Below are 12563 nucleotides of genomic sequence, written 5' to 3' on the forward strand. Positions count from 1 at the left end.
AGATCTGGAGACTGGCTAGGCCACTCCAGGACCTTGAAATGCTTCTTACGAAGCCACTCCTTCGTTGCCCTGGCGGTGTGCTTTGGATCATTGTCATGTTGAAAGACCCAGCCACGTTTCATCTTCAATGCCCTTGCTGATGGAAGGAGGTTTGCACTCAAAATCTCACGATACATGGCCCCATTCATTCTTTCATGTACCCGGATCAGTCGTCCTGGCCCCTTTGCAGAGAAACAGCCCCAAAGCATGATGTTTCCACCACCATGCTTTACAGTAGGTATGGGGTTTGATGGATGCAACTCAGTATTCTTTTTCCTCCAAACACGACAAGTTGTGTTTCTACCAAACAGTTCCAGTTTGGTTTCATCAGACCATAGGACATTCTCCCAAAACTCCTCTGGATCATCCAAATGCTCTCTAGCAAACTTCAGACGGGCCCGGACATGTACAGGCTTAAGCAGTGGGACACGTCTGGCACTGCAGGTTCTGAGTCCATGGTGGCGTAGTGTGTTACTTATGGTAGGCCTTGTTACATTGGTCCCAGCTCTCTGCAGTTCATTCACTAGGTCCCCCCGCGTGGTTCTGGGATTTTTGCTCACCGTTCTTGTGATCATTCTGACCCCACGGGGTGGGATTTTGCGTGGAGCACCAGATCGAGGGAGATTATCAGTGGTCTTGTATGTCTTCCATTTTCTAATTATTGCTCCCACAGTTGATTTCTTAACTCCAAGCTGGTTGGCTATTGCAGATTCAGTCTTCCCAGCCTGGTGCAGGGCTACAATTTTGTTTCTGGTGTCCTTTGACAGCTCTTTGGTCTTCACCATAGTGGAGTTTGGAGTCAGACTGTTTGAGGGTGTGCACAGGTGTCTTTTTATACTGATAACAGGTTTAAACAGGTGCCATTACTACAGGTAATGAGTGGAGGAAAGAGGAGACTCTTAAAGAAGAAGTTACAGGTCTGTGAGAGCCAGAAATCTTGATTGCTTGTTTCTGACCAAATACTTATTTTCCACCATAATATGCAAATAAAATGAAACAAAAACAGACAATGTGATTTTCTGGATTTTTTTTTCTCAGTTTGTCTCCCATAGTTGAGGTCTACCTATGATGTAAATTACAGACGCCTCTCATCTTTTTAAGTGGTGGAACTTGCACTATTGCTGACTGACTAAATACTTTTTTGCCCCACTGTATATATACATATATACTGCGTACATAGTAGCAGCATATCATTGGTGCAACATCTGCAGCCGAGCAGGAGCCCAAGAGCAAGAGGTAAGGAGGCCCATTTCCACCTCCAAAACATGTGGAATTGTGTATTCCTCTATACATGGAGGAAACATAGGGCCATTCATGTGTAATTTTATGTGATTCTTGTGTAATTTTATGTACCATTATAGTAATTCACAAATATTGTGACTAATAATAGCTGATACAATGTTTACTGTCTACTTAGGTTGTTCTTAAAGCGGTATACCTTGTTCTGAACCATGATATCAGTTCCCGGATCTGTGATGTGGCCCTGAACATTGTAGACTGTCTCCTCCAGCTGGGAGTAGTACCATGTGTTGAAAAAAAGAGAAAAAAGAGCGAGAACAAAGAGAACGAACCAACTCTTATATCAGGACCAGGTTCAGTTAGTGGAGAAAAGAGACAAAGTGAAGGGAACTTCCAAATGAAAGGAAATTCCCGCGGATCAAGTTGTGGCTTTGGAGGTGCCTCAAGTGGTGGAACAGGAGGTGGGGGAGGAGGAGATGATGGGAGCGGAGATGATCAGTACAAGAATGGAAAAAATGCTGAAAAGGTAAATATTTAATTGATATTGTCAGAAGCTAAATATTAAACATAAAATATGCTATGATATTATTACATGGAATTAGTGGTGAGATTTTCAGAATTTGAAGTATTTTCATCATATTAGTAGAATTTTCATCATTAGTTTATAAAAAGCATACATCATGAAAACTGGAAAAAATAATAATTGTATGTATCACTATTATCAATATCATTTTATGCAGTCCATTCTGTTCTATACTATAGTCATAACTAATATTTTATCTCTTAAGGATGAGAATGTCCCAGTAACCACCCACAAACTGGCGCTGACCATGCTCATCAAACTGGTGAAGTCATTAGGGTGTGCGTATGGCTGTGGTGAGGGTCATCGGGGGTTGTCTGGAGATCGTCTTAGGAATCAGGTTTGTTGCAGAATGTATTATAATTTCTATGAAATATTCAGTGCAGTCAGCCTAATCTAAACGGATGAAAAAATTGAGAAATGTAGATGAGAATATAGGCAGCACAGGACCGCCCTCTTAATCTGGCTACTGATGGGAATCTTGACAGTGTGTACAATGCACACTGTCAGATTTTGCCAATCTACAGTTACATAGACTGACTGCAGAACTTTATCTCAAGCTCATTAAGCTCCTTTAACGATATCATACAAAAAATGTCCCACAGTAACTTTATTCCGGATCAATGGTTATTCCTATGTATTTCATTGCATAGAAAAAAAACACAAAGAAAAGCTTGGTTATTTTCAAATGTTAGGTGCTTTAAAAAAGCCATTTAGTTATGCTGGATTAAAGAGTAGCCTCCACCTGGAAATCTTGTGACACAGGCTGGGTTTACCTTGCAAATTTGACCATGACAGTGGTCACGTGACAAAAGATCGCTGTATGATTTTGTTACATAACTGCATGGAGCAAGTAAATGGCATCACATAGCTACCCACAAGTTACATCGCATAGTTAGACCCACAAGTTACTGCGAGCAAATTACAAAAATGGGTGTCTTGTGGCTTACTTGTTGTGTTACCTTCTGGGTCCCATTTATTTGCATCATGCTGTAATGAATCAATAATAAAGGTAAAGATAAAGCAGTCACCCCAGATAGGGATCCAAGGAGGCACGGAACTGCAAGGGCCCACTTATGAAACAAAGAGAAGAGGAGATGATCCAGCTTCCTAACTTACAACATTTATTAGATTAAAAAAGAGATTCCATCATGAGTGTAAACACAGCTACGCGTTTTGAACAAAGCTTTGTTAACCCCTTCACCCCCCAAGGGTGGTTTGCACGTTCATGACCGGGCCAATTTTTACAATTCTGACCACTGTACCTTTATGAGGTCATAACTCTGGAACGCTTCCATGGATCCCGGTGATTCTGACATTGTTTTCTCATGACATATTGTACTTCATGTTAGTGGTAAAATTTCATTCAAATAACTTGCGTTTATTTGTGAGAAAAACGGAAATTTGGCGAAAATTTTGAAAATTTTGCAATTTTCCAACTTTGAATTTTTATGCCCTTAAATCACAGAGATACGGCACACAAAAAACTTGATAACTAACATTTCCCACATGTTTACTTTACATCAGCACAATTTTGGAACCAAAATTTTTTTTTGTTAGGAAGTTATAAGGGTTAAAAGTTGACCAGCGTTTTCTCATTTTTACAACACCATTTTATTTTTAGGACCACATCACATTTGAAGCCACTTTGAGGGGTCTATATGATAGAAAATACCCAAAAGTGACACCATTCTAAAAACTGCACCCCTTAAAGTGCTCAAAACCACATTCAAGAAGTTTATTAACCCTTTAGGTGCGTCACAGGAATTTTTTAGAATATTTAAAAAAAAATGAACATCTAACTTTTTTCCATAAAAAAAATACTTCAGGTTCAATTTTTTTTATTTTACCAAGGGTAACAGGAGAAATTGGACTGCAAAAGTTATTGTGAAATTTGTCCTGAGTACGCAGATACCTGATATGTGGGGGGGAACCACTGTTTTGGTGCATGGCAGAGCTCAGAATGGAAGGAGCGCCGTTTGACTTTTTCAATGCAAAATTGGCTGGAATTCAGATTGGACGCCATGTCACGTTAGGAGAGTCCCTGATGTACCTAAACAGTGGAAACCCCCTACAAGTGACCCCATTTTGGAAACTAGACCCCCCAAGGAACTTATCTAGATATGTGGTGAGAACTTTGAACCCACAAGGGCTTTACAGAAGTTTATAACGTACAGCGGTACAATTAAAAAATCATATTTTTTCCACAAAAATGATCTTTTCACCCCAATTTTTATTTTCCCAAGGGTAACAGGACCATAAAAGTTATTGTGCAATTTGTCCTGAGTACGCTGATACCCCACATGTGGGGGTAAACCACTATTTGGGCGCATGGCAGAGCTCGGAAGGGAAGCAGCGCCATTTGACGTTTTTGGCTGGAATTGAGATCGGACACCATGTCGCGTTTGGAAAACCCCTGATGTACCAAAACGGTGGAAACCCCCCACAAATGACACCATTTTGGAAACTAGACCCCCTAAGGAACTTATCTAGATGTGTGGTGAGAACTTTGAACCCCCATGGGCTTCACAGAAGTTTATAACATAAAGCCATACAATTAAAAAATCATATTTTTTCCACAAAAATGATCTTTTCACCCTCAATTCTTATTTTTCCAAGGGTAACAGGACCGTAAAAGTTATTGTGCAATTTGTCCTGAGTACGCTGATACCCCACATGTGGGGGTAAACCACTATTTGGGCGCATGGCAGAGCTCGGAAGGGAAGCAGCGCCATTTGACGTTTTTGGCTGGAATTGAGATCGGACACCATGTCGCGTTTGGAAAACTCCTGATGTACCAAAACAGTGGAAACCCCCCACAAATGACACCATTATGGAAACTAGACCCCCTAAGGAACTTATCTAGATGTGTGGTGAGCACTTTGACCCCCCCAGTGCTTCACAGAAGTTTATAATGTCCGGGCGTGAAAATAAAAAATTCGTATTTTTTCCACAAACATGATCTTTTAGTCACCATTTTTTTATTTTCCCAAGGGTACCAGGAGAAATTGGACCCCAAAAGTTGTTGACCAATTTGTCCTGAGTATGCTGATACCCCATATGTGGGAGAAAACTACTGTATGGGCACACGTCGGGGCTCGGAAGGGAAGTAGTGACGTTTTGGAATGCAGACTTTGATGGAATGGTCTGCGGGTGTCATGTTGCCTTTGGAGAGCCCCTAATGTACCTAAACAGTGGAAACCCCCCACAAATGACACCATTTTGTAAACTAGACCCCCCAAGGAACTTATCTAGATGTGTGGTGAGCACTTTGAACCCCCCAGTGCTTCACAGAAGTTTATAACGCCTGGGCGTGAAAATAAAAAATTCGTATTTTTTCCACAAACATGATCTTTTAGTCACCATTTTTTTATTTTCCCAAGGGTACCAGGAGAAATTGGACCCCAAAAGTTGTTGTCCAATTTGTCCTGAGTATGCTGATACCCCATATGTGGGAGAAAACTACTGTATGGGCACACGTCGGGGCTCGGAAGGGAAGTAGTGACGTTTTGGAATGCAGACTTTGATGGAATGGTCTGCGGGTGTCATGTTGCCTTTGGAGAGCCCCTAATGTACCTAAACAGTGGAAACCCCCCACAAATGACCCCATTTTGAAAACTAGACCCACTAAGGAACTTATCTAGATGTGAGGTGAGCACTTTGAACCCCCAAGGGCTTCACAGAAGTTTATAATGCCAGGGCATGAAAATAAAAAAATCGTATTTTTTCCAGAAACATGATCAATTAGTCCCCAATTTTTTCATTTTCCCAAGGGTAACAGGAGAAATTGGACCCCCAAAAGTTGTTGTCCAATTTGGCCTGAGTACGCTGACACCCCATATGTGGGAGAAAACTACTGTATGGACACACGTCGGGGCTCGGAAGGGAAGCATTGACGTTTTGGAATGCAGACTTTGATGGAATGGTCTGCGGGTGTCATGTGCGTTTGGAGAGCCCCTGATGTACCTAAACTATTGAAACTCCCCACAAGTGACCCCATTTTGGACACTAGACCCCCCACGGAACTTATCTAGATGTGTGGTGAGCACTTTGAACCCCCAAGTGCTTCACAGAAGTTTATAACACTCGGACGTGAAAATAAAAAAATCATTTTTTTCCACAAAAATGATATTTTTGCCCCCAATTTTTTATTTTCCTAAGGGTAACAGGAGAAATTGGACCCCAAAAATTGTTTTACAATTTGTCCTGATTAGGCTGATACCCTACATGTGGGGGTAAAACACTGTTTGGGCGCATGGCAGAGCTTGGAAGGGAAGGAGCACCATTTGACTTTTTCAACTCAGAATTGGCTGGAATTGAGATCAGACCCCATGTAGCATTTGGAGAGCCCCTGTTGTGCCCAAACAGTGGAAACCCCCCAATTATAACTCCAACCCTAACCCCAACACACCCCTATCCCTAATCTGAGCCCTAACCCTAGCCCTAACCCTAGCCCTAACCCTAGCCCTAGCCCTAGCCCTAACCCTAACCCTAACCCTAGCCCTAGCCCTAAACCTAACCCTAACCCTAATGGGAAAATGGAGATAAATACTTTTTTTTTAATTTTATTATTTTTCCCTAACTAAGGGGGTGATATCGGGGGGTTTGATTTACTATTTATGGCGGTTTTTATGTTTGGCGGCTGTCGCACGCTAAAAGACGCTTTTTATTGTAAAAATAGTTTTTGCATCACCATATATTGAGAGCTATAATTTTTCCGTATTTTGACCCACCGAGTCATGTGAGGTCTTATTTTTTGCGGGACGAGTTGACGTTTTTATTGGTACCATTTTCGGGCACGTGACATTTTTTGATCGCTTTTTATTCCTATTTTTGGGACGCAGAATGAACAAAAACCAGCGTTTCATGAATTTCTTTTGGGGGGGTGCGTTTACACCGTTCCGCGTGCGGTAAAATTGATAAAGCGGTTTTATTCTTCGGGTCAGTACGGTTACAGCGATACCTCATTTAGGTCGTTTTTTTATGTTTTTGTCGGTTTTATGCAATGAAAACTATTTTATATAAAAAATAATTATTTTTGCATCGCTTTATTCTGCGAGCTATAACTTTTTTATTTTTTCGCTGATGATGCTGTGTGGTGGCTCGTTTTTTGCAGGACAAGATGATGTTTTCAGCGGTACCATGGATATTTATATGCGTCTTTTTGATCGCGCGTTATTACACTTTTTGTTTGGCGGTATGATAATAAATCATTATTTTTTGCTTCTTATTTTATTTTTATTTTTTAAGGGGTTCGCTAAAGGGGTTAACTAATGGGACAGTTTTATAGGGCGGGTCATTACGGACGCGGCGATACCTAATATGTGTACTTTTATTGTTTTTTTTTTTATTATTTCCAAAAAATGGATTTATTGGGGGAATATTTTTTTTTTTTTTCTAATTTATTTGGCGATTTTTTTTTAATTATTTCAACACTTTTTTTTATTTTTTTTTTTACTTTATTAAATAGTCCCAGGTGGGACATCACTGCCCTGTGACAGATCGCTGATCTGTCACATCACAGATCGCTGATCTGTCACATCACATATCACTGTGACAGATCAGCGATCTGACACAGGCACTGCAGAAGGCTTCCTCATGCCTGCGCTTTGCAGAGGCCCCCGAAGGCCCCCGTCGCCATCTTGGATTCGGGGGCCTGGAGGAAAGGAGCCCCCCGCAGCAGCGCTGCACATTGCGCTGCCGTGGGGGGCTCAGGGAAGCACGGAGGGAGCCCCCTCCCTGCCGATGCTTCCCTTTAACCCCAGGTACACCGCGATCATGTTTGATCGCGGTGTGCAAGGGGTTAACGTGTCGGGGGCGGTCCGTGACCACCCCTGACACATTGTGCCGGGTGTCAGCTGTGATAATCAGCTGACACCCGGCCGCGATCAGCGGCGCTCACCACGTGGGCGCCGCTGATCGCGCCGACGTACTATCCCGTCCATGGGCATAGGGGCCCAGGGCACATGGACGGGATAGTACGTCGGATGGCAGAAAGGGGTTAAAGAACGCAATGGATGTTCGAAAAGCCTAGCTGTGTCTACACTCAAGATGGAATCTCTTTTTTAATCTAATAAATGTTGCAAGTTTGGAAGCTGGATCATCTCCTCTTTTTGTAATGAAGCAAAGGCAAACAGTGATTTTTGGCTGTGTGATGTGTTAAAGTTGCCATGCAGCCCTAGTCTTAGGCATCATGTAGCAACAGTTCTCAGACATGAGGTAGAATTAAAAACATTTACACAACTTTTCTGCGATGTGCTGTTGCATGACAATTTAAGAGCTGCGATTTGGCTGTAAATCTGCACTGAATAGTTCCTTTTGCTATGGTTGCAATGCAACTCCATTAACAATCAGTAGATGCAATGTCGCCATACAGTGGGGAAAAAGTACGGTATTTACTCAGCCACCAATTGTGCAAGTTCTCCCACTTAAAAAGATGAGAGAGGTCTGTAATTGACATCATAGGTAGACCACAACTATGAGAGTCAAAATAAGAAAACAAATCCAGAAAATCACCTTGTCTGATTTGTCAAGATTTATTTTACAAATTTTAGTGGAAAATAAGTATTTGGTCACCTAAAAACATGCAAGATTTCTGGCTGTCACAGACCTGTAACTTCTTCTTTAAGAGGCTCCTCAGTCCTCCACTCATTACCTGTAGTAACGGCACCTGTTTGAACTTGTTATCAGTATAAAAGACACCTGTCCACAACCTCAAACAGTCACACTCCAAACTCCACTATGGTGAAGGCCAAAGAGCTGTCGAAGGGCACCAGAAACAAAACTGTAGCCCTGCACCAGGCTGGGAAGACTGAATCTGCAAAAGACAAGCAGCTTGGTGTGATGAAAGCAACTGTGGGAGCAATAATAAGAAAATGGAAGACATACAAGACCACTGAAAATCTCCCTTGATCTGGTTCTCCACGCAATTTCTCACTCTGTGGGGTCAAAATGATCACTAGAACGGCGAGCCAAAATCCCAGAAACACAAGGGAGGTCCTAGTGAATGACCTGCATAGAGCTGGGACCACCGTAATATTGGCTACCATCAGTAGCACACTACGCCGCCAGAGACTCAGATCCTGCAGTGCTAGATGTGTCCCCCTGCTTAAGCCAGTACATGTCTGGGCCTGTCTGAAGTTTGCTAGAGAGCATTTGAATTATCCAGAAGATTATTGGGAGATTTTGAGTGCAAATGGAGCGCTCCGCGGGGCCTGGGGGTACTTGGTACCGGGCCCGTCGATTTCCATGGGTGGGGGACGGTGTCACGGCGGCGGCGACCTGGTCCATGGCCCAGAGGCATCCAGTAGTAAAAATAGGGGAAAGTTGTGTGGTATTTATGCGGTAAAAAAATGAAAATAAAGTTATTAGACGGTGAAATACGTGACGCCACCTGTGGTAATCTAGTCAGAGGTGACCAGCGCTGCGGTGTTGCTTCTCTGGGATGGATGTTGGGCGCAGCTATGATGTTGTAGCCCTCCACAGGTAGGGCTGTAATACCAGGGCAAAGATGTTAAATAAATAGTAAAAATGGCTGTGAACGTTGGGGTGCAGAGAAATGAGAGAAAGACACAGAGAGATGCAGTTTCCTTACCTTTTACTGGTAATAGGTTGCAGTCCGGAGTACCACATACAGGTGATGGAATGAGTCCGGCTCGCCTGGAGGCATTCAGGAGATACACCTTGCCTGGTGGGGATTCAGGACCTTCCTTTCTGCGCTTTGTGTGTGGGTCTCCGCTGTATATAACTATGCTGCGACCCTCTATTCGGGATGGTTTCACTAACCTGTACGGCTTTCAGCGTGAGTCTATTCCACGGGTACCGTTCTCTTCACCGTCGGCACCGGGCTCCTTATCCACTGCCGTGCCCTCAGTTGATTAATGTGCACAGGAATTTACAATCCCCTGTACTTTCAGATTCGGCTATCAGCACTTACAGCTCCTGTCAGCCTAGGACTCTGATGTCCCTTTTCTCTTTATTAGCGCTTCACTCCGGGGTCTGCTATATGCAGTACTTTAGCTTTCCTAGAGTCTCTCAGTCTCTGCTCTTGTCCTTTCCTCTTCACAGATCAGCTGCCTGTCTTGAACTGACAGGATCTTCCAGAAAGATCCTTTTACCTCACGTCCTCAAGTTTAACTGTCATTTTTCCTCACAGCTCACAGCTGTTTCGTTTCCATGACAACCCCCTCAGCTGATTTCTAGCTGACTCACCAACCCCCCCTGCTGGCCAGAATTTATAAGGCATCTCCCTTTTCTGACCTGCAGCAGGAAATTGTGATTAAATCTATTACCTGGCATGGGGGTCCCTTTCTGCCTCCAAGCATGACTTTACCCATTAGAGGGAGGTAATGTCACTGTGACAACCGGACTCTGGGGTGTCACATTCCCTCCCAGTTAATTTCAGTACTCCTGGACTGAGGAAAATTTATCAAGAATTGTTAACAGCAACAATTAATGCAAATCTACAAAGTCTTAAAAATGTAAAAATTATCAAAAACCAGACAAGAAAAAGAAAACAATAGCACAGTTACTGCAGCGACCAGTCATTAAGCTGCTATCCAGGAATTGTGCTTGTACCTGGAGTTTGGTTGGTGGGAACCGCCTTAGCCCACTCTGTGTGTCGTCCCTGGGCGTGGCTACAGGGCACTCTGTAGATAAGCCTGTTTTTCGGCCACGCCAACGGCTTATTTCAAAGGGCTTTTTGGAGTAACTATTTACAAATACAGTTCTGACCACACATAGTCCTGTGGCCCAATTGTCCTTTAACTGGTTATTGCGAATACTTAAAAAGGTTCTTACAGTAAGTCTCTGTAGGCTCTCATGCTTAACGGCTACTACTATACATTCGTATTACTTTATTTACATTACGTAATCTCTGTAATGGGCAGGGATCTGACCTCTAGTACTATGAGTGGATCTACGCAGTATAGGTATTTCTGATGACCTGACCTGTTCTCTGATGTCTACTGTTGGTGCATTAGTTACTACGCTATAAGTAGACTTGTGTAAGATAGGTATTCTAGGCTGCCTTCTCTCTACTCCTAGACTCACTGTGAGATTGTCAGATTCGCTGTTAGCAGGGGACAGATTTCCGCATTCCACTGCAGATGTGGTATCTGTTACTGGAGCCATTTCATTTAGAGTCTCTACTTCATCTGGTGCAGTAGGCTGATGAAAGGTTAGTACTGGTACTACTATTGCCTGATTTCCTTTTGTCCACGTCCGAGGAAATTCTCCAAGTATAGTTTGAATCTTTTCTTCCACCTCTACTATGGGTTGTGGAGTGTCTTGGACTTCTTTCTTGTCCTTCAATTGATCAGGGCACATCTTTAGATGATCTCTTGAGACTGCTTCGAAGGTTTCTCTTCCATCTTTGCTGATGATACATACTTTGGTGTTATTAAAGTCTGAAGGTATCACGGTGTATGGCTCTGCTTCCCACTGGTCATCTAGTTTGGGAACACGTCTCTTTCTTTTAAGTACTTGTTCTCCTGGTGTCAAGGGAACTGCAGGGGTGTGTTGGTTGTAATTTCTTTCCTGTCTCTGTCTTGCTTGGGACAAACTTTTCTCCACACATTCTTTCACTTTGCGGTATTGTTGCTGCCGCTCTGTATCCCAGTCCGCATCTGGTGATGTTATCTCTGGTGTTAAGACTCCCATGTCTAAATCAATGGGTAACTTGCCAGGTCTTGCTCTCATCAAGTAGGCCGGAGTGCAATTTGTGGAGTTTACCGGTATATGATTATATAGATCTACCAGATCTGGCAACTTCTCTGGACACTGGTTTTGTTCTTCCAGAGGTAAGGTCTTCAATAAGTCAATGACCACTTGGTTCATCTTCTCACACATGCCATTTGTCTGTGGATGGTATGGCGTCGTTCTGATTTTCTTGCAACCGTACATGTTACAGAACTCCTGGAACACTTCTGCCTCAAAGGCTGGACCTTGGTCGGTGAGCACATGTTCAGGGTATCCGTGCGGTCGACAAAAGTGCTGCTGAAATGCCTTGGCTGCTGTCTTCGCTGTTTGGTCTTTAACAGGCATGACTACCAAGAACCTTGAGTAATGGTCCACGATGGTCAAAGCATAGGTGTAGCCATTCCTACTCAGAGTTAACTTCACATAATCCAAGGCTACCAGTTCAAGCGGCTGTTTTGTGATGATCGGCTGTAATGGGGCTCGCTGGCTGCTACGGTCTTTTCTGCGCAGGTTGCATGGGCCACATTCTCGGCACCACTTCTCAATGGAACTCCTCATGCTAGCCCAGTAGAATCTTTCACGAAGTAGAATTTCCAACTTCTCCAAGTGTCCTGCTTCATTGTGGTACGCCTCTAAGACCATTGGCACATCCCTCTTTGGGACTACCACCTACCAGACCAGTTCGTGTGTGCGCGAGTTGATGTTCCTCCGACACAGTTTACCCTCGTAGATGAACAGCTTGCCTCTCTCCTTCTATAGTTGCTGTGCTTCCTGTGGGTCATCTGAACCAGGGTGTGCATCAGCTTATGCCAGCCACTCCTTTACTAGGCGAACAGCTGGGTCACTGTCTTGTGTCTCTGCCCACTCATGATGGGGTAATGGATTCAACGTTACCTCTCGTATGACAAAGCGCTTATTCCTCACTCCTTGAGAGCGCTGGGCTGTAATTGGACGGTGGAAGGCTGGTAACTCGATTTTTTCTAGTTCTTTTGGATCTTCTCCCCTG

The 12563-nt window shown here is 43.4% G+C and overlaps 1 protein-coding gene across 22 annotated transcripts in view; it reads left to right on the top strand.

Moving 5' to 3' along the window:
* The window catches only part of LOC141054300 (protein unc-80 homolog), a 305587-nt gene that overhangs the window by 34497 nt on the left and 258527 nt on the right, over window positions 1–12563 (top strand). For all 22 annotated transcript variants that reach the window (XR_012221396.1, XR_012221397.1, XM_073551595.1 and 19 more), the window contains exons 13-14: window positions 1457–1804; window positions 2067–2198. Coding sequence is in view for 20 of the 22 variants with exons in the window: in XM_073551595.1 (XP_073407696.1) it covers window positions 1457–1804; window positions 2067–2198 (480 nt within the window). In the remaining 2 variants the exon portion in view is untranslated. The remainder of the gene's footprint in view (window positions 1–1456; window positions 1805–2066; window positions 2199–12563) is intronic.

Source organism: Dendrobates tinctorius, unplaced genomic scaffold (assembly GCF_039654945.1).
Source record: "Dendrobates tinctorius isolate UK_male_01 unplaced genomic scaffold, ASM3965494v1 ptg000177l, whole genome shotgun sequence".
In the NCBI taxonomy this organism is placed as follows: Eukaryota; Metazoa; Chordata; class Amphibia; order Anura; family Dendrobatidae; genus Dendrobates; species Dendrobates tinctorius.